This window comes from Mobula hypostoma, chromosome 22 (assembly GCF_963921235.1).
Source record: "Mobula hypostoma chromosome 22, sMobHyp1.1, whole genome shotgun sequence".
NCBI lineage: Eukaryota > Metazoa > Chordata > Chondrichthyes > Myliobatiformes > Myliobatidae > Mobula > Mobula hypostoma.
Genome location: NC_086118.1, coordinates 16,241,458 through 16,268,039, shown reverse-complemented (window position 1 = coordinate 16,268,039; position 26,582 = coordinate 16,241,458). Strand labels below are relative to the sequence as shown.

Sequence of the window (26,582 nt, the reverse complement as noted above, 5' to 3'; positions counted from 1 at the left end):
GATTTCTTAAAACAGAAGATTCCTTTTCATTTGGACTTTTTCAAGAGAATAATTTTCACAAAAATAATATAATTTTGTATGCATATTGATTTTTTTCCTTTATGTGTCAAACCATATTTCATTTCAGTTGGGTGGATATGCTTTGCAAACTCTGCTTCAGCTCAAGCCAAACTTATTAATTGTCATGCCCCCTTCATGGACAGCACTACTTCCCATTAATATTTATTTTTAATGTAGAAAATGTCCTGTGATGTTTCAGTGGCATGAGGAAATGCATTGAACTCCAATGTAATTTAACAGAGCTAATAAAGGCTGTGGTGTTCACATATCTAAAGATCAATTTTAGTTTGTATGATTCAAAAATGGCCAAAGGAACTTTAAATTTAATGAAAAGTATTTGAAGATGATTGATAGAAAGCCAATGAATAGGAAGTACTAAAGACACCTGCTGATCAACTGACTGGAGTGTCTACTGAGATCTTTGACCTCTTGCTTCAGCAATCTGAGGCTTCAAGCGGGCTTCAATTATACCAGTGCCTAAGAAGAATATGGTGACCTGTCTCAATGAGTATCATCCAGCAGCACTTACATCCACTGTGACGCAGTGTTATGAGAGATTGGTGATGAAGCATTTTTCAGGCAGGAGTTGAATCGACTTGGATCTGCTCCGATTTGCCTACCAGAGCAGCAGGTTCACAGCAGATTCCATCTCATTGGCTCTTCACTCAACCCTGGAACATCTGGACAGCAAAGATGTACACATCAGGATGCTCTTTATTGACTGTAGCTCAGCATTCAATACCATCATCCTCTCAAAACTAATCAATAATCTAGTGGCCTCAATACCTCCTTGCACAATTGGATCCTCGACTTCCTCCTTGCAGACGCAGTCAATTTGGATTGAGAACATCATCTCCGTGATCTCCATTGGCACAGGTGCACTATAAGCTATGTTCCCTCTAAGCTGTGCGCGTGTGCCAATTGTTTTTCAACCTGCGCACAAAGGAAATTAATGTGCGCACAGAAGTGATGTCTTTGATGAACTGGCTGTGCTGTGCAAGATTCTGCAAAAGAGTGGCCTAACACCAATTGATTCACTTCATTTTACGTGAGGCAAAATTAACAAGACAATGTTTCGTGGAGTGACAAAGTTAAAGTTTTGCTAAGCCAACAACGTGAAGAAAATGTCACAGTAGATAGAAGTTCAGTTAACTTTTATAAATAGTCTGTGTTCATTTAGAAGAAAGGTTTCCTGAAGATGATGTACAAGAATGGTCAGCTTTTGATTTCTCCACAATTGCAGATTGTGACTTCACATTTGGCGAAGAACAAGTTCATGCCTTATGCCTAAAATATCATGATCTTCTAGCTGAAAATATTGTAATAGTTAGATAGTTTAATGATTTCAGATTTTCCGTGCAAGAAAAAATTAAATCCAAACTGATTTCAAACTTTGCTCAAATGGTGGGATTTGTACTTCAAAATGAACAGTTTTGCGACCTTGCACAGTTGATGGACATTGAGGGAAACTTTCTTGCGTCTAGTGCGGACTGTCAGTGAGGTTTTCTTGCGTCTAGTGCGGGCTGAGGAAAGACATCCTTGCCATAGAGGGAGTACAAAGAAGGTTCACCAGATTGATTCCTGGGATGGCAGGACTTTCATATGAAGAAAGACTGGATGAACTGGGCTTGTACTCGTTGGAATTTAGAAGATTGAGGGGGGATCTGATTGAAACGTATAAGATCCTAAAGGGATTGGACAGGCTAGATGCAGGAAGATTGTTCCCGATGTTGGGGAAGTCCAGAACGAGGGGCCACAGTTTGAGGATAGAGGGGAAGCCTTTTAGGACCGAGATTAGGAAAAACTTCTTCACACAGAGAGTGGTGAACCTGTGGAATTCTCTGCCACAGGAAACAGTTGAGGCCAGTTCATTGGCTATATTTAAGAGGGAGTTAGATATGGCCCTTGTGGCTATGGGGGTCAGAGGGTATGGAGGGAAGGCTGGGGCGGGGTTCTGAGTTGGAGGATCAGCCATGATCATAATAAATGGTGGTGCAGGCTCGAAGGGCCGAATGGCCTACTCCTGCACCTATTTTCTATGTTTCTAATGAATCAACTCAAACAAGGTGAGAAACTGTTTAGGTGAATGTCATTTGGATATGTTAATGAGAATCAAAAGCTATCAATTGGATGGAAGTTCTATTAGTCTAGATAGAGTTTACAAAGAATGGGGAAATGCCAAAGACAGGAGAGAGAAAAAATAACTGAGTGACTTAAATATGTATGTTATTTTGTTATTTTGTGCAGTTTTATGTCAAATATTTTCTGAACCTACATAAACTGTACCATGTGTGCATTCAGTGCGCACATATTTTCGTCACAGGAAAAACATTTGCAGAACATAAGATTATTGCGCACACTGAGGACTGAAAATTAGAGGGAACATTGACCACAAGGCTGTTTGCTTAGCACCCCACTCTACTTTACACTAATGACTGTGTTGCTAAGCACAGCTCCAATGCAATATTCAAGTTTGCTGACGACACCACTGTCATAGGCTAAATTGAAAGTGGTGGTGAGTGTCGTCTTTTTTTTTCAGGCCCTGACAGAGAGTCTCGGTCTGAAATGTCTACTGTTTACTCTTTTCCGTAGATACTGCCTGTCCTGCTGATTTCCTCCAACATTTTGTGTGTGTTGCCTAATATCTTAATGTCAGTAAGACCAAGGAACTGATTATTGACTTCAGAAGGAAAGCAGTGGTCCATGAGCCTTCCTTCATCGGAGGATCACAGGTGAAAGGGGTCAGTAACTTTAAATTCCTTGGTGTTATTATTTCAGAGGACCTCCTGGGCCCAGCATGTAAGTACAATTATGAAGAAAGCACAGCAGCATCTATACTTCCTTAGGAGCTGGTGAAGATTTGGCATGACATCTAAAACTTTAACAAACTTCTATAAATGTGTCGTGGAGAGTCTGTTGGCTGGCTGCATCACAGCCTGGTATGAAAACAACAATGCCCTTGAACAAAAAATCCTATAAATATTTGTGGATATGGCCCGGTCAATCACGGTTAAAGCCCTTCCTACCATTGAGCATGAAATGCTGTCGCAGGAAAGCCACATCCATCATCAGGGACCCCCACCACCCAGGACATGCTCTCTTCTTGCTGTTGTCATCAGGAAGAAGGTACAGGAACTTCAGAACTCATACCACCAGGTTCAGAAAAAGTTATGATCCCTCAACCATCAGGGGTAACTTCACTTGCCTCATCCTTAATGTTTCCAAAACCTATGAACTCACTTTCAAGGATTTTTTATCTCATGTTCTCAGTATTTACTGCTTATTTATTTATTATAATTATTTCCTTTTTTTATATACTGCCGTGTTTGTCTTTTACACGCTACATGAATGTCTAAGTTGGTGCAGCTTTTCATTGATTCTGTTATGGTTATTATGAATTTCATGAGTATGCTCTCAAGACAGTGAATCTCAGGGTTGTATATGGTGATGTATATGTACTTTGGTATTAAATTTACTTCAAACTTTGAAAATACTGTATTCAACTCTGCCAGCACCACACTTTGGGAAGAATGTAATGGATAAGGAAGGGGCAAACATCAAATTTCCTGCATAGAGTAATTAAATTATCTGGACAAGTTATGTAGACAATTTTTTTAAAGCAATGCACAGAATGCAGCAGGTCAGGCAGCATCTATGGAAAAGTGTATACAGTTGCTATTTCAGGCCCAGATCCTCCTTCAGCAGTCACGTTTATGAATTTTTAAAAACCTGGATTATAGGAAATGAAGGGATGATTGGAGATTAAGATGATTAAGTAAATTTTTGAGTAGAAAGAGAAGACATCTTTGGGCAAGAGCATATTACTGGAAACTAGTTGTGGAAATCTAGAACTGTTTTGTGAAAGTGAGATCAGTTGAAAACGCTGAAACAGATTACTACTCTTGTCCAACTAAAGTCCATCCGCGGTTATAGAATTGAGTTATGGAGATGGCCGTGATCAACGAGAATGACATCAGTTCAAAAGATTGACCTTAGCTTTCCTAAGAGTGTCTTTTTCTAAAGAGTAAAGTTCAGGATTTTATATCTGGTGGTTTTGTTTAGCTTAAAGCTTCTCAAAGCTAGTAAGATTTAATAGCTTTAATAGCTTCTTTCTAAATTACCCTTTTAGAAAGAAGCAATTTTTTTTGTTTGAACATTTTTATGGTATTTGTTTTTCCTCTTTTTTTGTGTGTATGATCATAAAAACTCAAGCTAGCAATTTAGGAGCGCATGCACTTATGGCTATAATGTTGACACTCAAAGCAAGCAATTTGTTCACTGTTTTACTTCATTTTCTGCCTTCCTTGTTGGAACGTGAATTATCTTGTTTAGGGAGGTTGTATGTGTTTGAAGACTTTAGGTACAATAGTATAATTACTTAGAACACCAACCTGGGAGACCCATCCCAATAAGTAAATAAACGTCAGGTAAATTTGCACACTTTTATTAATAGTTTTTGTCAGTAGTATGAGACACCTTCTATGACAGTACTCATTAGATTTAGCAATGAGTAGGTCTTGAGTGTCTTTAATGTTGATGTGAAATGAAAATCCTTTACATCTTAAACTGATGGAAATACTGATAATGATGAAAATAAGTTATGTTCTACTCAATGCAGATTTTTCTAACTATTGATAATACCAACACAGGTTTTGAATCTCTACACTTTTAACTCCTTTAAATTGTAGTAGCATTGGTTGGCATAGTTTAAAAAGGGTAATGTATCAATTGATCCAGTTATTAGAGAATTGTAGAATTGCATAGGCAATAAGTTGTTGGATATGAAGCCGGCATGTCTTCCTATACTCTTATAATGGTGCAAATCCTGGAAGTTCCATTATTATTAAACAAATATGTATCAGTATCAGTTATAATCAACTTTCTGAAAGGAAAGCCAATTTGCAAGTTGCATTTTGTTGTGCATAACATGTCAGTGACAATTACTGTAAAATGTTCATTCTTATGAGAACTTATTATTGGAAGTATTGCTTTTGTGTAACACCTGTTTGAATTTGTCATAGATGTATCACGTTTGCTGTTATTGTCAATTATTTTGCTCCACGCTAGTTTATTGTGATATATTTCTCTTTATGCTGAACTTGACTTAGGTAGTTGACATATATGAATTCCTATTTTTAAAGATTGCATTGTTTTTGCAAAATGTTGTAGTTCATCCAATTGGAATAAATGAAAACCATGTAATCATCTATGTTGAAGATAATGCTATTGATTTCTGCAGTATCAAAAGTGGAGATATTTTCATTTGTATGTGGATAAAACTGCACTCTGTAAGATACCTTGACTACTTTAAAACTGTTGGATTTTTAGATCAGAGTAGCATGCGGGTTATTACTTTTTCAAAATAATCTTACAGTAATCTGACTTCATTATGTTTAACAAGAAATGAAAATTGGGGGAAATTCTCAAATTTAATGTTCCTTAAAATGAATTTGCATGTTACCTGCCTTTTAAATAATACCAGTCAACCTGGATGTGACATTGCTAGATTAATAGAATACAGACTGTCTAATTTGTATCTTAAGCTGTACTTGAATATGGTCTACTTCAACTTGGACAAATACTGTGTATTTTAAAGGATTTATTTTTAAATTGTAATATTTACTGAATGCATAATGATACATGCCCTTGTGTATGTCTCTTCAGATTGTTGTGGTTTGTATTTTGATTGTAAATAAATTGAATAACAATGCTTTAGTTGTGAGAAATTCGTAGAAACTATAGTGTGAACCCATTGAATTGGGAGTAGGAGTAGCCTGTTCTGGCCCAGAGCTATGTATATTTCCAAATTTAATTTTACTAAATGACTTGTTCCTCCATTCCATTACACTTTCAATCCTCTGTAGCTCAGTTCCTTTGCCTGTTTAGTTTTTAACCTAATGAATCACCATCTCAATCATAAAATATCAGTTTTGCTACCTAATATACGTAGCAATTTAGGCATCTGTTAGTCTTGTGAGACCATGGATCTGCACCTGGAAAGTCTTCACTCTCCAGGGTGCGGGCCTGGGCAAGGTTGTATGGAAGACCAGCAGTTGCCCATGCTGCAAGTCTCCCCTCTCCATAGCACAGATGTTGTCCAAGGGAAGGGCATTAGGACCCATAAAGCTTGGCACCAGTGTTGTCGCAGTGCAATGTATGATTAAGTGCCTTCTCAAGGACACAACACGTTCCCTCAGCTGGGGCTCGAACTCACAACCTTCAGGTGGCTAGTCCAATGCCTTAACCACTTGGCCTCGTGCCCACACACACAAAATAATTGAGGAACTCAGCAGGTCAGGCAGTATCTATGGAAGTGAACAGTTTGTTTTGGACTGAGACCCTTCAGGACTGGAGAGGAAGGAGGGAAGATGCCAAAATAAAAAGATGGGGGGGGGGGAGGATGACGGAGTGTGACAGGTGAAGCTAGATGGGTAGGAAAGGGCTGGAGAGCGAGGAATCTGATAGAAGAGGAGAGTAAACCATAGGAGAAAAGGAAGAAGGGGACCCGGAGAGGTTGGGGGGGGGGCAGAGGGAGAGCTGATAGGCCGGTGAGAAGAGGTAAGAGGCCAGAGTGGGGAATTGAAGAAGGGGGGAGGGTTTTTTGTACCAGAATGTGAATTTGATATTCATGCCATTAGTTTGGAGGCTATCCAGATGAAATATCATGTGTTATCCTCCACCCTGAAGGTGGCCTCATCTTGGCATGAAGAGACCATGGACCTACATGTTGGAATGGTAATCAGAATTAAAATGATTGGCCGCTGAGAAGATCTGCTTTTTCATGGATGGAGTGCAGCAGATCCTCCAATTTATGACGGGTCTCACCAATGTAGAGGAAGCTGCACCAGTGGCACCAGACACAGTAGGCGGCCCCAGCAGATTTGCAGGTGAAGTGTTGCCTCACCTGGAAGGCCTTTTTGGGGCCCAGAATAGAGGTGAGGGAGGAGGTGATTGGGCAGGTGTAGCACTTTGGCCTCTTGCAGGGATAAATGCAAGGACGGAAATTAGTGGAGTGGGACAAATGGACAAGGGGATCTCAGTGGGTCCGATTCCTGTGGAAAGCAGAGAGGGCGAAGTAAAGATGATTGATGTTGGGATCCCTTCGGAGATGGTGGAAGTTGGATGTGGAGGCTCTTGGGGTGGGAGATAAGGACAAGAGGAACGCTATCACCATTAAGCCAGTGGGAAGATGAGGTGAGTGCACATGGTCGGGAAATGGAGGTGATGAGATGAGGGCAGCTTCAGCAGTGGAGGAAGGGAAACTGAGTTCTTTGACAGTGGAGGACAATGCTGATGTCCTAGAAAGGAGGATCTCAACCTCGGAATTGATGTAACGGAGATGAAAGAACTGAGAAAAGTGAATAGTCTCTTTTGCAGGAACTTCCTGGAGGCCAAACGTTTTAATTCTGATTCTGATTCCAATTCCTGTTCTGGTATGTCGGTCCTTGACTGCCTTTTGTGCCACAATGAGGCCACCCTCCGGGTGGAGGAACAAAAGGGTAGTGTAGTGGTTAGCACAACGCTTTACAATACTTGTCACCTGGGGTTCAATTCCTGCCACTGCTTGTAAGGAGTTTGTACATTCCCCCGTTACTGCGTGGGTTTTCTTCGGGTGCACCTGTTTCTTCCCAGAGTCCAAAGTTATATTGGCTGGTAGGTTAATTGGTCATTGCAAATTGTGATTAGGCTAGGGTTAAATCAAGGGTGCAGGGTGGCATGACTCAAAGGAGTGGAAGGGTCTTTGCTGTGCTGTATCTCAAATAATTTTTTAAAAAACACCGTGTATACCATATGGATAACCTGCAACCTGATGTCATTAATTTCATTTTCTCCTTTCGGTATATTAAAGAACTACTCTCCCTCTCCCCTCTTCTACTCTGCACTCCGGTCTCTTGCCTCTTCTCACCTGCCTTTCACCTCCCCACTGGGTCCCTCTTCCTTCCTCTTCTCATGTGGTCCACTCTCCTCTCCTATCAAATTCCTCCTTCAGCCCGTGACCTTCCCGCCCACCTCGCTTTACGTATCACCATCTGGCTATCCTCCTTCCTCTCCCTCCTTCCTCTCCCTCCTTTCTCTCCCTCCTTTTTATTCTAGCATCTTCCCTCCTTCCTTCGCAGTTCTTGAGTATCTCTGCCTAAAATGTCGACTGTTTATTCATTTCCATGGATGCTGCCTGACCTGAGTTCATCCAGTATTTTGTGTGTGGTGTTTTGGGTTTCCAGCATGTTCTGAATTTCTTGTTTGTCCAATATACATACCCTTTTTAGTCAGAGGACTGATTTTTACAATACGCTTGCTTAAGTTTTGATGGGCTGCTTTTATTTTAACATTATACCTTTGCGCTTTAATTTCCTTTCCTGAGAAAGCTGTTATTCTAAAACTATATTAAATCCAATAATAGAAAAATACATTACTAAACTCGAATATACAGAATATGGGCAATAATTTTCATGTCTAAATTTATTAAACTTCACAAACACTTTAAGCCTTAAAGAATACACTTTTTATATTTAGTATTAAACATATTGAAATTACATCAAATGTACAGCACAATAAACGCTGCTGAGTTCAGAAAACCCGTCCTTGCTAATATTTGTTTCTTTCAAGCCTCTTCTTATCCAATCCAATCAGGATAAACACACTGTTTGCTGCTTCCTTGCATGCTTATCTAGCTTATCCTTAACTGAATCAACATGCTTTGCCTCACCACTCCCTGGACAGCAATTTCCACATTCTCACAAGTTTAAGTGAAGTTTCTTCTAATACTATGTGTTTTTTTAATAATGACTGTCTGGAAAAGGTTACTTTTCCATTCTACTCATTTTGAAATTATTCTTCAGCTGCTTTAAGTCAGTTCTGTCTTTTTGGTAGAAAAGAGACCTAGCCTGTTCGATGCATTTAGCATAAAAAGCACCACGGGGATGTGTGCTTAGCCCACTGTTCTACTCTCTGTATACCCATGACTGTATGGCTAGGCATAGCTCAAATGCCATCTATAAATTTGCTGATGATTTAGCCATTATTGGCAGAATCTCAGATTGTGACGAAAGAGCAAGATGCACCAGTTGAGTGGTGTCGCAGCTACAACCTTACACTCAACATTAGCAAGACCAAAGAGCTGATTAAGGACTGCAGAAAGGTTAAGATGAGGGAACACAAGCCAACCCTCAGAGGGATCAGAGGTGGAGAGAGTGAGCAATTTCAAGTTCCCGGAGATTAGTAAATATCTGAGGACCTAACCTAAATGCAACATATTGATGTAGCTATAAAGAAGGCAAGACAGCAGCTGTATTTCATTAGGAGTTTGAGGAGATTTGGTATGTCACCTAAAGCACTCAAAAACTTCTACAAAGATAGTGTGGAGAGCATTCTGATTGGCTGTATCACCGTCTGGTATGCAAGGTGGGAGGTGAGGCTACTGTACAAAATCAAAGTAAATTGCAGAAACTTGTAAAATTAGTCAGCTGCTTCATGGGTACCAGCTTCTGTAGTATCCAAGTCATCTTCAAGGAGTGGTGCCTTAGGAAGGCTGCATCCATCATTAAGGACCCCCACCCAGGACATGCCCTCTTCTGATTGTTACCACTGGGAAGGAGGTACAGAAGCCTGAAGGCACACACTTTGTGATTCTGGGACAACTTCCCCTCTGCCATCTGATTTCTAAAAGGATATTGAACCCATGAACACTACACTACCTCACTACTTTTGTATTTTTGTTTTTTTGTTTGCACAACTTATTTTAATTTAACTGTCTAATGGAGATATATATATATATATATAAACTTGCTGTAATTCAGATTTATTTTTGTTTTTCATTGAACTGTTGCTGTAAGATTAACAAATTTCACAGCACGTGCCAGTGATATTAAATCTGATTCTGAAATGTTCTTACCCATTGGATCCCTCTGAAATTAAAACCTGTTGCTTGAGGTACTCTTGTTACAACAGTGAAAGTGATTGGTATATGCCCAGATCTTTTGTTTCTCTGTTACATTTATATTATTACTTTTCAAGTAGCATACAATCATTAATTATTGTATGCTGTAAATTGTAATGCTTTACTTTTATGGGAAATGGAACTTATTGGGCAATAAAATACCCGTTCCAGGATGGTTATGTGCTTCAGTACGAGCCCCATTTTCTTTCTTCTGTCACAATGTATAGTACTATTTACCACTATATTCTACTCGATTGTGCATTCATTTTGCTGCTCACTTTGTGACTTTACATGCTATAAATTTTATTCATTAATCTAATGGGTAAAACCTTACAAGATGTCACCCAAGTCTAGATATCATTCCTGTCATCGCAAAAAAATTCCTTAGTTTGGTTAAGCAAGTTTCTGTTTTTGTTTTTATTTGTTTCTGTTTTGTTTTTTTCAAACTAATTTTACACTTTGCTCCCCAGAAAAGTACTTCCTCTCTCCTTTGAATGGTGTGAACAAATGCTAGATCTGTTATAGTCAAACAACATGGAAGCAGGGACTTTGGCCCAGCCAGTCTATGTTGACCAAGATGCCCATTTAGGCTTACCCCTTTATCTCTCTTGACCTTTCCTATGCACGTGCCTTTTACTTTCCTCAGCCACTTGCTTTGGCACCTTATTCCATATATGGATAATCCTTTGGGTGAAAAAGTTGCCCTCAGGTCCTTATTATTAAATATCTTCCCTCTCACCTTAAACATATGCTGTCTAGTTCTTGGTTCCCCAACCTGGAAGGTGGGAGGGGAGGGGGAGAGGGTAAAGATGAAAACGTGATGTGCATTCACTCTATTGCCATGATTTTCTGCATCTCTCAGATCATCCCTCATTTTCCCAAGCTTTAATGATTAAAGTTCTTGGCTGCTCAACCTTTTCCCTACAATTCAGTCAATTCAGTTCTTGAGTCCTGGCAGCATCCTCAGATCTTTTCTGCACTCTTTAGAGCTTAATGACATATTTTCTAATGCAGGATAACCAAAACTGAACACAATATTCCAAATATAGTCGTGGTCTACAGCTGTAACTTAATATCTGACTGACGAAGGCCTCTGTCCCAATAACCACTTCCACTACATGATGAGGAAAATTGATAGATCTGACAAATGTTGATAATTAAGTATTTTCAAACGAATTATTAGAGATGTCTAATTCACCCTCTGCTACCATTTATAAGGATTCTTTGAACCGATCTGCTGAAATGTTATTCCACAAGCTTAATTAGATGCTGAAATATGGTCAAAATTTCTAATTTCAACTGGTTGATCTCCATTCCGTATCCACTCTTTTAAATGCCTCATACCCCCTCCTTCAACCCAACCTCAGTATTTGCTGAATGAGACAAAATGTGCCATGGATTTGATTTATTGTAAGAAACAATATGTTTGATAATTTATGAGAAAAAATATTTTTAAAGTCCTTCAAACCATATAGATGTATCTCTACAAAAAGTAATTTATGAGCATTTGAGCAAAAATAAGCTACTGAGCCCTTGAGTCATTTTCTAAACTCCAGCAGATGCAAGTGTCACCTTTTGTCCTATGGCAATCTGCCCATTCCAAAAATGACTAAAGCCTTCTCTAAACAGTTTTCAATGTATCCTGTTCTTATGCAAGAAGGCCGTTAATGCTTTACATCATACTTCATGTGTTATTTCACCAATGCCAATATAACTGAAGCCTAACCTAATTTTTGTATTGACTCTGATAACTTTATGTAATGCAAGAGTAATGTATAATAGCACCTCTGGTCTATTAAAGGATATTTGTCGGAAGTGAATTTTCAACCATATTTGAAATGATAACAAAACTTGTCCAGTGATTGCTTTACATTACTTTCAGGTAGATTTGTTAGGTTGATTGTGAATGTTACCCAGGTTTTCTGCATTTCAGATAATGGACTTGGGATGATAGACTTTTTCCAGTCTTAGTTTTTTATATTCTGTGTTTTTCACCTGATCTTTCTCGTTATTTTCGTGCGGGGAGGAGGGATTTGGGGGTTGATGTGCTTGTTCTGGTTTTGTTTTTTTGTATGCGGGGAGGGGAGATTGGGGGTTGCTGATTGTGCTGCCTTTCTTTTCTTGGTTTCATGGCTACCTGGAGAAGAAAAATTTCTGAGTTGTATACTTTGATAATAAATCAACCTTTGAACCTTTTGAACCTCAATATCTGACATCCAGGATACTTATTATAAGTTGAATTAAAACTGCACTCTGAAAGTACTTTGACTATTGAAAGCATGGTAGTTTCCGTGTAAAGTGAACAAGTAATTAGATTTGTACACAACTACGTATTTCACTTGTACATAGCATTTGCGAGAAATTGTTTTGCTGTATTTGGTATTTTCAGTAACTAAAGGTTCTCAGACTGATTACACAGATATTGTCATTTGGAAAAGAATTTGATTGGTAGCCTGGTAATGTTCTGTGCTCCAAAGAGGGATCCTATGAAATGAACATATATTGTCAATAAAGTTCATTGTTTGGTGTGCCAGTTTAATACAAATTAGATTTGAAATCCCCACTCAGTTTGCATTAATGTAGGATTAAATGGGTGGTGGTGGTGGATGGTTGGAATGGACGGTGGGCCAAAGGGTATGCTCCCATGCTAGATTTCTCTGACTCCAGTGATCAGCAAAGGAAAAGCCCTTACCTACGTTTGTTAGGTCAAGTTACTTTGATTTGAAAGTGCTGGCACATTTTATTTTATTGATGGCAACAGTCATTTATAATTGGAACACATCATTAACAAAAAATAAGCAAAAGTTTATTCTGCCCTAAAAATTCTTCTAACATTTGAGGGTTGTTGATTTTACTGATGTTAAATAACCAAAATGAACAGTGTTAACTTCTCTTTAAACCAAAAATTTCAAAAATAAATGATATTTTATTCCAGTGATCTACAGTCTAGATTACAATTCCATAATTGTAAAAAAAAAATCCTACTTCCCATAATTTGTGTAAAAGACCATGTTCTGTTAGTCCTTCACAACTGTTTCCTTAGTTATATTGGTTGCCAGTCCAATGGGCCCATGTTCTAAGCATCTCTTCCAGATTACTCCTTGACCTTGTGTCCTCTGCTTAGGACCTAAATTCTGTAATTCAGGTCAAATTTCTTTACCTCCTGGTCCTTGAATATATTGATTAAGGGTCATCACTTTGCCATGTGTTTGAACTCCTAATATAATAGCTTTTTTCTATGTGAACTGCATTGATTAAAGGTGAGATATAACATGAAGTTATTCTTAAGACTTGTGTAAACTTAAGTTCTTTTCTGGATCGGTTAGTGCCATGATCACTTGTTTGCAGGGATAGAGTATATTGATATATGGAGCTACCTGGTATACCTTTTGAGATGGGCTGGATTTGAATGCACGTTCCAGAAATCAAAGTTCAATTTCCCAATCTCCTGTCCTATTATGTTTTTCAGTTTGTGCCTCAACTTCTGTAAGTAATAAGCCTTAGACCTTTTGACCATGTTAAAAATACAACGAAGTTAATATACATGTATGGGAATTGTTAGTGAATAATATGTTGGCGTTCCATTGTCACGTTTTCATTTTATATTTGTCTCAAATTGATTTGTAATGTTTTAAAAACTTGTACAAATATGAATTATTGATTTGAGATTCTAAGCTAAACAATATAACTTGAGTTAGAACTGAATAGTGCTTGTATTCTTTGAAATGATTTGTTCTCAATATTAATGGTTACTAACTTAAAATTGGACATTTTACATTAATGAATGATGATTGATTAGCTACCACCCATGTATCAAATATGCCAAAAATAATTGATTTATGCATAATAAATTGATAATTTATCAATTATTTTGAATGGTAATAAAAACTGCACAACGCAAGTCGAAATGCAGTTACACTTTTAAAGCATGAGACTTGCAATGTATTCCATATTCATTGTTCGTAGATCCATTAATATAAAGTATTTTTAAAATAATTTTATCCAATTTAAACAATTGTTCTGTCATTAACTTGTGACATGGAAAGCAATCTGCTGTAAATTGGATACTCTGATCTTTCCCCTGCTCCAAATAATGCCAGCAGTTGTGTTTCAGTTGAAGTGATCAGATTTTATGGCAAGAACCTCAGTGATCTCTCAAACAGGTACAATGGTAGCTGTGGAAATTCACTGTTGCAATTGTTTCTAAAAGAAGTTTTTGTTTTTTCTGCTTTAGGAGTTCAGCTAAGCGTCTGTGGAAAAGAGCAAAGTAAGCTCCTATTTCATGATACTTGTTTCTGACTGATAACTGGGTAGTGGGTATCTGTCTGCTGCCATTTCAACTAACTTTGGTTCAGCAAGCATTTTCTCTTTTCTGCAACTTGCCTGGCCCTCTTAAACAGTGCAGTAACATGCCAAGACTGACTTGTTTTCAGTGCAAAGTGCAGACTGTCAGTTTCTTTCTGAAATTGGCATTATGTCAAATTGTGTACCAGTAGCCATTTGAAATTTGGATATTCCGTTTCATGGCAGGTGAAGATTAATTCTAAAATGTATACAATTTCCAGTATTTAAAAACTGAAAGGATCTTTAGCTTTATAGCTGAAGAGCCGTGCAATTACTCCATTAAAGGCCTGCCATTGCACTCCTTTTCAAAAGTGTTAAAAGTCTTATCAAATAACTGTGGGATTACCATGTCCCCAGAGAAATATTTGTTTCATTCTGGAAAGCTCAAAAGATTATTAGATTGGAATACAGTGGATTCCGGTTAATGGGGGCCATTGGTTAATCAGGGCAACTCTTGAACAAAAAGAAAATAGCAGGGATTCCCTTCACAAAATGCTGGTGAATGCAACAGGCCAGGCAGCATCTATACGAAGAGATACAGTCGACGTTTCGGGCCGAGACCCTTTGTCCTGATGAAGGGTCTCTGCCCGAAACGTCGACTGTACCTCTTTGTATAGATGCTGCCTGGCCTGCTACATTCACCAGCATTCTTTATGTGTGTTGCTTGAATTTCCAGCATCTGCAGATTTCCTTATGTTTAGGGATTCCTTTTGTTTAGCAGTAATTTTTGTCACTGATAGTTACTGGTGTGTAATAAGCACTAAGACAATCCAGAACTGTTTCGCTCACTGCGGATTCAAGCATTTAAACTTTGACATGCCAGAAACAGCTGGGAGTGACAGTGAAACAATTTTTCGACTTCAAGTTAGGAACTATGAAGAATTTGAAGGTACCAACAGTTATCTGAATGTTGCAATTAAAATGAAGACTTGGATGCAGTCGTCAAGCTTGTTTGAAGGCAGTCTACTATTTGCACTAGTGCTTGTGCTGACTTTGTTCATTTACAGTCAGTTAAAAGAACACATCAGTGTACACTGAATGAATTCCTCCAAAGATAACAATTAGGAACTACTACAGTTTTATAGTACAATGTAGTTTTGATAGTGTTCTAATTTATAATGTATTTCATTTAAATATGTAACTTATTACTCAATTGAATGATGGTTGGTCTTTTTTTTATATACCTTTTTTTTACTATTTCCATGAAACTTCAGCTAATTGGGCCAGCTGCATAACAGAGCCAAAATATACTGGTCTGATGTGTCCCAATTAAACAGAATGCACAGTATTAATTAAGTGTAGCAGTTGAACTCAAAAATTGTTTATATTTAATATCTGTTTAAATGAAACTGCTCTTAGAACTTTTAAATTTTCACGCCAGTGACTTGGAGTCCAATACATTTAAAACAGCACTTGTACTGTCATTTCAAAAGTGTTGATTATTCTTACAAACAAATGCAAATAACTAAGGTACAAGCTGGTTTACTTATTGAACCTACGGCTGGTCTGATTATTCAGACTGGTAACTTATTTTTATTTTAATCTATCATAGGATTGACTTTCACCTAATTAATACTCAGCTATGTGACTTGAAAGATTTTTAAATTTGGTTGGTTAAGTACAATACTTCCAAATTTAAGAACCTAATTGGAAATAAGACCAGGCCATATGTCTTTATAGCCTGCCCTACCATTGAATGAGATAATGGAGTATCTGATTATCATTTGAGCTCCATTTCACTCCTTGTTTCTGATGACTCTTGACCCTTCATAGGAAGCCTTGAATATATGTAGTTTTAGTATTCAATTTGGAGTACCAGATTTGCAATTCTGTAAGAAGAAATTCCTTCTCAATTTTAAAAGGTTGCTGCTTATTCTTAAGCTTGGTCTATAGTCAACCACAAGAGGAAACACAGCATTTGGCCTGACTAGCTGCCCTCTACATATTTCGGTAAGATCACCTTGCCTTCTTTTGCACTCCATTATCAATAACTATAGGCATAAATTCTCAAACCTTTCAAGAAAACCCCTTCATTTTGGCTATCAACCTTGTCAACTCTCGTAAAAAGAATCCAAACGTGGACAGCATATCAGGTGTGATCTCATCAATACCCTGAATAGCTCCAATCAGGCTTTACTATTTTCGTACTATAATCCATTTTATTATTGAAATTGATTTATTATTGTCACATGTACCGAGATACAGTGAAAGACTGATCTTGATTACTGTGTTGAGGTAGAAAACAATAAAAGAGTGCCAAATACATTGTAGCAGCAGCAAGGAGACTGCAATGCAAACCATAAGATACAAACTTATGAGGTAGTGTGTGGAGGCCATTTTATTGTATCTTATACAAGTGCAGTTCACAGGGATATTTTAGTTCTGCGTCACAAAGTTGGCAGGTGTGGCAAATAGTGCATTGGCATTGGCTGTCATTGCAAAGGGTTGGAATGTATTGTGGTTAGGCCATGCTGTTCTTTGTTTTAACCGCTTACTTAAAAAGTCAAAGTTGAGTTTGTCACATGCACAAGTGCAATGAGAAACTTGTTACACTAGCATCACAGGCACACAACAAAAGCAGCATTCACAAGAAAAAAAACAAACTATGCACTTTTTAAAATGAAAACAATTAGAACAGAGCCAAGTCCACTTCAGGTGTAAGTTGATCAGCGTTTATAGCTGTGCTAGACTGCAGTGATTTGGGTTTTGCTGGTTGTTTCATAAACCAAATGGTTGAAAAGATGTAACTGTTCTTGTGCCTGGTGACGTGGTACTTGAAGCTTCTATATTTCCTGCCTAATGGTAGCTGCAAAAAGAAGGCATGGTTTGTTTTGTGGGCATCTCCGTGTTCTTGAGGCAATGCCACAAGAATTATTATAGCATTGGAAGAAGACCAAAGAAGATTCGTCAAGCTAATTCGTGTAATCAGGGGATAGCTATTCCAAGAGAGACTGAACAGGTTGGTTCTTAAGAGTATAGAGGCACAATTGAGAGCATCCTGACTGGCTGTATCACTGCCTGGTATGGGAACTACTTCCCTTAATCGCAGGACTCTGCAGAGAGTGGTGCAGACGGCCCAGCACATCTGTAGGTGTGAACTTCCCACTATTCAGGACATTTACAGTGACAGGTGTATAAAAAGGGCCCAAAGGATCATTGGGGACCCGAGTCACCCCAACCACAAACTGTTCCAGCTGCTACCATCCGGGAACCGGTACCACAGCATAAAAGCCAGGACCAACAGGCTCCAGGACAGCTTCTTTCACCAGACCATCAGACTAATTAATTCACACTGATACAATTGTATTTCTATGTTATATTGACTGTCCTGTTGTACATACTACTTATTACAAATTACGATAAATTAAACATTGCACATTTAGACGGAGACATAACGTAAAGATATTTACTCCTCATGTATGTGAAGGATGCAAGTAAGAAATTCAATTCAAGAAAAATGAAGGATGATCTTATTGAAACCTACTAGATAACCCCAGCTCCGGCTGCATGTTCTGGACTCTAGGTGTACCTGATATTTCACTAGTTACTAGCACAAGACAAAATGCATCTCATGGCAAGCAGGATTCACCAGATAACAGAAGTGAGGTGTACGAATGATTGTGCTATATTTACCAAAGTTTCCAGTAATACATAGTGGAATCTGTATAATAAGTTATTGAATGTGATTGAAGGTTGCCTCTCAGTATTCTTTACTAATCCATATCAATTGTAAATGACATGTTGTTGTGAGTTGCAATGTAATAAAGGTATAATAGTTATTTGCCCATTATATTTAATTCCTGCTAAAGATATTGATTTAGCATAATTTTTATTAGGAATGTTTAGAAAACTTGGGGTATTGCATCATTAGTTCAAGGAAGCTTGATTTTAGAAATATAATCTGATATCATTTTAGCGATTGCATCAAAACCTGTACATCATTGTTACTTTTATCCAAATCATCCATGAAATAAAAGCAAATGCTGGTGAAGGGGATTCTGTTTCCTCCTGGTTTTAACCTTTTTTTCTCTTCCTAACTTCTGCCACCCACTTCCCAGGAAGCGTGGGTTTAAAAAAAAAGTGTGCTGTTCTGGTGGAAGTGACACTTTTAAGACTAGTACATGTTGATTACTGTTCTATCTAAACTTCGTACAGTTTCTTTATGAATCTCTGCTACAAGGTCTTCAGGAGATTCAGATTATTGCCTTGTAACCAGTAATGGTTTTGAACAAATCTTTGTTGCATCAAATTTACGACACACTACTACACATGGTTGTTAAGATAAATTTTAGACTAATTGGGTTTCCATTTATATTATGCCTTTCTTAACCACATGAGATCTCAGAGCTTTATAGCCAGTGGTGTACTTGTGAAGTGTAGTCATTACATGTTTAAATGTGCTGTAGCTTTTAAAATGGTGAATATTTCAAGGAAAATGCTTGCAATAACTTTACCAAAAATGTGACAAATAGTTGATTTAAGATTTAGGAACCTAACAAAATTTTCAAAGATTGGTAAGGCAAAAATTTATTAACTGTATTGTGGTTCATACAAGATGGGCAAAAACTAAATTGCTATTTCCAGGAACTTGAACATTTTAGAAAAGATAGCTTTTTATATAAAGGTAAATTCAGTAGTTCTTTAATTAGGCTCTGCTTTTACCTGTATTTGAGCTACAAAATTGGAATTATCCTGTTAAGGGACATAATTGGCATTTGTTAGTTGGTTGAAGTTAATGCAATTGGATCTTGTAAGTATTTGCATATATGGTACAAAGTTTATCTAAAGCTAGTGAAAAAATATTTGCAGTATTCTAAGTTGAAAGTGAATTGAAATATTCCTAATGTAAACAGTTGAAAATTATTTGTTTTGTCAAAACCTGCCAGCCAAAAACTTGTTTTCAGATGGACAGATTGGAATCAAAATATTATTAGCTGATCTATTTCACACCATACTAAATGGGGAAGTTGAATAATGCTGTTGTGCGAAAAGTAATTGTGTATATTTTGAGTGTCTTTCCCAAACTCCAGACAAGCACTGGAATGAACACAAGCTAGTCTTGTATACTTTGTGAACTAGCTAAGCAACTATCCAGTTGCTAAATTTTCAAAATGAGACCAGAGTTAATCAGGTTTGCATGATTGCAATTTAGCTTTCACTAAAACAAAGAAAAGTTGGTAATCAAAACTGTACTTGAAGGGGCAAGATAAAGAGATTGACTGAGTATTTCTAGGAATTTTTATTTCAGATTTCTGACGTGCAAATGTTCTGATAATTCAGTTGAGCCAAAATATAGTTTTTCCAGAATACCCATCTAAAATGGCTGTACTAACTCTTGTTACTTACGGTTCTCAGCAGAAATTTAAGAAAAAAGTGCCTAATATTTGAAGTTAAATAGCATGTACTGTTCACCATTTTCTTCATTATTTCTACCCAACCAAAGATAATGCCTGTTTGAGTCATATAAGTCATAATTTAGAGCTGTGCAGTATGTTGTTTGAATATATTTTAGGATGCAAGTATCAGAATTCTTGCAGTAGAACCTTAACTGCATTGAATTTTAACAAATGTTTAATTTGGTTAAATATTTATCTATTGACTTGAATTTTTTTGGAGAATGAGCAGTACCAAGAGGTCACGTTCTTCCTGTTTATCTGCTGGTAACATTATGAAGACATGATTGCAATTCAGTTAAATTGTACACTTCAGTCATCACTTGTAAAACTTTTGGTTCTGAGTGTTTTAATTCCCATGGAATAAGGGCCCTGCTAATAGTACCATTTACTGCCTATCCCATACTATTTAGTTGGTGGTACGCCAGCACCTAAATCTCTGCAGTTCTTCTGATGGAGGTTCTGTAGAGTGCTGTGGGCAGATTGACTTCATGATGAGGTTTTGTGTCTATGAACAAGGGTGCCTTGCTTCTCTCTGGGCCTCTGGTGAAACATCATCTGGAGTGTTAGCTACAGTTTTAGTCTACGTACTTCAATAAAATATGAATACACCAAACTGATTCCTGAGATTGTGGGCTGTCATATGAAGAGAGGAAGTTAGCTAGTTCTGTATACAGAAGTTTAGAATAAGCAGAAGGAAAAAAAAAAGGGGAGAATTTACAGAATTTTACAGAACTTGAAAGGTCTTATCCAGAAGCTGACCACTTCCCTCCATAGGTGTTGTGTGCCATGTTGAGTTCCTCCAGCAGTTAGTGTGGGTTGCTCAATATGTCCTTTGACTGGGAGGGTGTGGGGAGGTGGGAGAGAAAGGGTGGGTTTCATGATGTAGTATAGGCATTGGACTGAAATTTCACTCAGCAAGTGATGAACATGTAATGGAATTCTCCACTACAGAGTGATAATGGAGGCTGAATACCTTGATAAGGATAAATTGATTAATAGACAAAGCACCTTGAGTATAGGAATATGGCAGTGAGATGGAGGATTAGCTATGATAGTATGAGTGGCAGAACACGTTTGAAAGGATGAGGAGCCTATTCCTTTGTTTCAATTTGCATTTCTATGACTTCAAATTTTACTGCAACAATGAACTAGGAAAGTTGCAGTCTGTTGTTGGATGTTTGCTGCTTCCTCTGTTTTAAAAATAGTTTCTAGAATTCATTTATTATTTGCACCTTATTAGTAAAGTAGAATATGAATAGAAGACATGACATTTAAACACCAGATAGTTTTGCTGCATATATTTTGCTTTGCCATGAAATCTTTTCTTGTTTAGGTGTAAGTGTCAAAAAAATTTGCATATTCATTTAACATTGGAACATCTCTGTCACTCCCTCCTCTCTTCCCTTTCTTTTCTTCCCACTCTTGCTCCTGGCTCCCCCACCCACAATGTTCATATGCATATCACAGTTGTCTGCTTCACAGGCTGAATCAGTACTTAGTTCCCTCTCCTAAGTCCCCTTAAGGAGTTGATGGTGTGCTGCCTTTAACCACTTCAAGCGTTGAGGTGTGGATATGCCATAGTCCTTTTAGGGCAAGTGTTCTGGGACTTTGGCCCCCTGATGGTGAAGAAATGGTGATGTATTTCCAAGTCAGGATGGCTTGCGGTTTGGAGGGTAATTTCCATGCAGTGGTATTCCCATGCATTTGCTGCCCTCATCCTTCTAGCTGAGTTGTTGCTGTGCCATCCTACAGATGCTATAAACCACTGCTGTATGCTGCAATGGTAGTCTATGAATAGTTGTAGATGGGATGGCTATGAAGTGTGTTACTATGTTCTGTACAGTGTTGCATTTTGAGTGTTGATGTTGCACTCATCCAGACTAGTGGGGAGTACTTAAATCACACTCCGGACCTGAGTGAGCATTGTTGATGGTGGACAGGCTTTGGTGAGTTAAGAAATGAGTTACTTTCCACAGAATTCCTTGCTCCATTATGCTCTTCTAGCCACATTTTGTGCATGGCTGCTCCAGTTCAGTTTCTAGTCACTGGTGACCCCAGGATATAGTGGGTGGGGGCTGGAAGGGAGGTTCAGTAATGGTACTGTCATTGAATGTCAGATGTTGAAAACTGGATTTTTTTTTTGTCATTGCCTAGAATATTTGTGGATATCGCCCAGGTCTTGTTGCAATTAGGTGCGGACCACTTCGTTATCTGAGCAGTCTCAAATGGTGCTGAACAAAGTGCAGTCATCAGCGAACATCTTTGCTTCTGGCTTTGTTGGAAGTGCGAAGCAGGGATTTTTGATGATGTGGCAGCTGAAGATGATTGGGCCTTCTATACAACTTTGAGAAACTAGTGCTAAGATGATCAGATGATCAACCTCCATTTACTGCAACTATCTTCCTTTGTGCTGAGTAATGATTCCAAGTAGCAAGAGTGTTTCTTCTCTTCCCCCCCCCCCCCCCGGATTCCTATTCACTCCACTTTAACCAGGGTGCCATGGTGCCATACTCAGTGTAATTCCACTATTAAAGTTGGGGGATCCAGAATGAGCTAATGAGCCCTTTAAGAAAGAGAATGCAGTCAAAGTATCAGCTGATAATAGAAATAATGGGTGGAGTGAAAATTTATGGAATGTTTGGTGAGGCTAGTTATGCCGAAAATTGTTTTTTTTTAATGTGGATAGTTCAGCTTTAATTAGGAAAGCCATCACTCTGTTGTTCATCTGCAAATCATTTGACTAAACAGATTCAATATCTTAATGTGATAATGTTTGGAATGCAGTAAACATCTGAATTTTCAAAAGGCTTTTAACAAAGTCCCACGTAAAATGTATTTTCATAAAGTCAAGGTCCACAGCTCAATGGCTGTATGATTAAGACGCTGGTTTAATGGAAGGGGTTAGGATAGGCCATAGACCCCTACCATTAACAGAGATGTTTGTTGGCCCTGGGTTGGGAACCCCTGCGATAGGGGGTCTTGGTGCATGGTTATTTTTCAGACAAGTGATGTTTCTTCTGGGTTTGTGTCAGGACTACAACTATCGTTTTTTTTATGAGCTACTTGGATATGAGAATACAGGAGAAGTTCAGAATATGAAAATGGCACATAATTTGGAAATGGTGATGAACAGGGGATATAAGATAACCGTGGATTCCGGTTAATTTGGACCATCATTTAGTCGGGGCAGCAGCTTATTTGGGGCTTAATTGAGAAAATAGCTGAGATTCCCTTTCTTTAATTTGGCATGGTGCTGCTTAATTGGGACAGGAGACTGTTGCCGAACAGTTTTGAACTGGCGTCATCGCGTGCACTTGTGTGGCCGTAAGACACTACACCATGCTTAGAGCGAATAATTTTTAAATAGTGTCACTTGCGTGTGTTTGTGTTTAAATAGCTGTGATTTTTGTCACAGATAATTATTGAGAAATAAGCAGCAAGAACTGTTGCTTACTGTGGTTTTAAACGTTCAAGCTGGGAGTGAAAGTGAAACAATTTCACTACTTCAAGTTAGAAGGAAGAGTTTGAAGGGATCATTGATCATCTTTAATGACAGAATGAAAATGAAGCTTTGGAGGATACAATGGTCGATAACATTGTACGAAGACAATCCATTATCTGCCCTAGGTATCTGCATTGATCATTTTCCGTCAATCAAATGAACACAGCAGTGTACACTGTATGAATTCCTCTAATTATTATGAACTAGTACAACTTTATAGTACTGTTATAGAATGGCAATGTTCTAATTTTTTTGTATTTCATTTCTTAATTTGTCATTCAGTTAAATGGTAGTGTTTTAAATATCTTTTAAAACTATTTCTATAAAACTGTGGTTACCTGGGGCGGCCACTTCGGCCAAAACAGACTGGTCCCGATGTGATCCAATTCACCAGAATCTACTTAGACTATGTGTGGACTAAAACTATGGGCAAATGTGGATTTATGCAATTTGGCAAAGGTAGTCAGGACAGATGCTTAAGACTTGATGACATAAGGCTGAATAAGGACAGAGGGGTTTAAATGAAAGTGCACATAAATTTTGAGTAATGCATTTGAGATCTAGAATTTTCTTATTAGTAGCTTCAGACAAAAAATGTAGGTTGTTGTACTGTTGGGCCTGCTTCCATGTTACATCTCAAAGACAATGTAACACGGTAGATTGTAAGAGAGGTTCTACACCTAATTCTAGCTGGCCAGTGGTGCAGTGCATTTGCACAGGACTTCAAGGCGAGTGGTCCTGGGTTCGAATCTGGCCAACTCCTTGCGTGCTTTCCATCCGCGCTGGATTCAGCACTGAGCTAGCAACTCGGCCTTATATTTAAAAAAAACAGGACAAATGTTTAAGAAACGGCAAGGTTGCTGCCTGATGTGCAGAGAGGAATAACATCTGTACCTAATTCACATTATCAAACTTAAACAAGGATTTGATTCCAGACAGGGTAGAGAAAAACTTTACTGGAAGGGTTCAAGGGATTTTATGTTTGTTTAAACTGAAGTAATTGTTCTTGGAATAAAGAAGGCTGAAAAGCGATTTGATAGAGGTGTACAAAATCCTATATTCAGAGTAAATTAAAAGAAGTTGAGACAATTACATGTATTTAAAATGATAGACTGAAGTTTTTGGAATCAGACTATGATGTTTTGGAATCTGTCTATGATGGTGGTAAAAATGAAGTTGATCTGGGCTTTCAAGAACCAGCTGGCTAGGTAGTTTGGCAAAATTATTTATAGGGCTGTGGAAAAAAGAACAAGGGAATCAGACTGACTGAATTGCTCTAAGAGCTGTCGCAGCCTTGATAAACTGGCATTCTGTCAGAATAATTCTGCAGTTTTCAAAAAGTCCCAAGTGCCATTTTAAGAAGTTATTTGTACTTTGTGCTCTTGATATGCATCTTTTAAAAAAAAAATTGATTTTTGTCTCAGTTTTATATTTGACAAAATTTAATTTGAATTATTTACTGCTTGTTTGCTTTTTAATGCTACAGCACAGCAATAAGATAATTGACTTTTCTTTTGTATTTGTACTAAACTGTTTCTCAGTGGAGCTTCTATTTTTGATCTTAGCGAAAAATTGAATAGTTTTCCCACCATGGTAAAATTGTATATTGCTAGAAAAGAAAATGGCAAACATACACTATTTCTAACAGTTTTATAACCATTTTATTTGACCATCTCATCTGATAGTAAAGTAAAATTTGAAGCATTGGTTTGTATGTTGGTGATCACTGACGCAATTATACCTTATTTGCAGATACCCTTTTGATAAGTTCCAAGAATGATTTTTATATTGAATTATGGAACAAGTGAAAGATAATAGCATACCAATACAGTGTTAGCCTTTTAAACCATCATAAAATCTTTTCACATAGTGTAGGCCTTCTACTCAAAATTAACTTTCGTTTGAGGATTGCCCAAATTTTGTTACTCTGAAGATCTCTGCATGGTTCCATGACACCTTTTGGGGGGTGGGGGGGAGAGTGGTGAGGATTAGTCTGAAGTAGTACCTCAGTTTCCTGATGCAGTTCTTTCTATAGGCAGCTTTCTGTTATCAGGGCTTGATGTTGTAGGGAGACCAGCTGACTGCATTTTTCACAATGACTGATACAGCAGATGGAAATATGTTGAATGCATTTTTCTCCTACTAAAAAGGAAATTGAGCAAGTAGAGCATTTAGAGTAAAATATGTTTCCTAAACTCTTTTCCCTTCTTTATAAAAGTTAGTTTGGAAAATAAGACCTGGAGGAAGTGTCATGGAAATGTTATTTTTCATGCAGCTTGCCACTGTGAACTTGTTTATTGTAAGCATTCAGATTTTGTTGGCGTTCTCCTTTTTGTTTAAAAGTTTAAATAGGCACAGACCAAATAAAATAGTTGGAGTTCAGTTTCAGCTCCCAAGTGAAACATTGAAAATAGAAATACTGCTGTAGTCATGCAGCAATGACTTCAGTGAAGGGTGTGTAGCTCATAATGTAATAGTAGTTATTTCATTCAGGTTTTCAGTTAATTGCTGCTGAAGTCAAGATGCAGACAATTAAACATTTGCTATTTGGAGCTATACTGCATTTTGTTTTTGAAATGGCAAAATAACATTGTCCTTAAATGGTCATCTCAACCTGTGCAGTTTAATGTGTAGCTTGTGGGTGAAAGGTTTTCAGTTCATTGAAGCCAATATAATTTTCCCAGGCTCATTTCCAGACCAAATAAAATCTTGCTGGTTCCCACCATTGATATCCTGGGGTATCCTTGTTTATCAGTGATCTGAAGTTTGTTAGTCCTGAGGACCTCGACAATCCTGGAAAACGATAACATTTAATACGTAAAATGTATACAAATAAAAAATCTTACCTTTGTCTAATAAGAATTCCCATTGAAAATGAATGGTAGCTCTGATCTCTGCAAATTAACAACTGAACAGTTGAATGCTGCCTGTCGCTCGCTAGATTTGCCTCAGTAATGTGGCTAAAGAGCAAGTCAGATTAGTATCCTGTGAAAAGTGATCAGCTTCCTGACATCCCAAAGCCTACACCATTTGCAGCACACAAATATGAAGTGTAATCAACTGTTCTACACTTTGAAAGCAGCTCCAGCATCACTGAAGAATTTGATAATACCCAGAGTAAATCAAAAATTTTATTGGCTACCTCATCTACTGCACTAAGTACATGTGCGATCTGCAATTGTCAGTCCTAACCTGCAATTTCTGTCACCGAGAATGGCAAGAACAACAGAGTATGACCTGAGAAACTGAGCCATCTACATTAGAATGTCCTTGGATTGATTTCCTAATTTAGATTTATTTGACCAAGCATTTTGAAGTTATGGAAGATTGATGCCAAAATTTA

General features: G+C 37.9%; 1 protein-coding gene across 9 annotated transcripts in view; it reads left to right on the top strand.

Annotated features, from left to right (window-relative positions):
• map2k4a (mitogen-activated protein kinase kinase 4a) overlaps positions 1-26,582 on the top strand; it is a 148,304-nt gene that overhangs the window by 33,607 nt on the left and 88,115 nt on the right. For 4 of the 9 annotated variants that reach the window (XM_063074248.1, XM_063074247.1, XM_063074249.1 and 1 more), the window contains one exon: positions 14,232-14,264. The exons of the other annotated variants lie outside the window; for them this stretch is intronic. In XM_063074248.1, the coding sequence (XP_062930318.1) occupies positions 14,232-14,264 (33 nt within the window). The remainder of the gene's footprint in view (positions 1-14,231; positions 14,265-26,582) is intronic. 9 annotated transcript variants of the gene reach the window in all.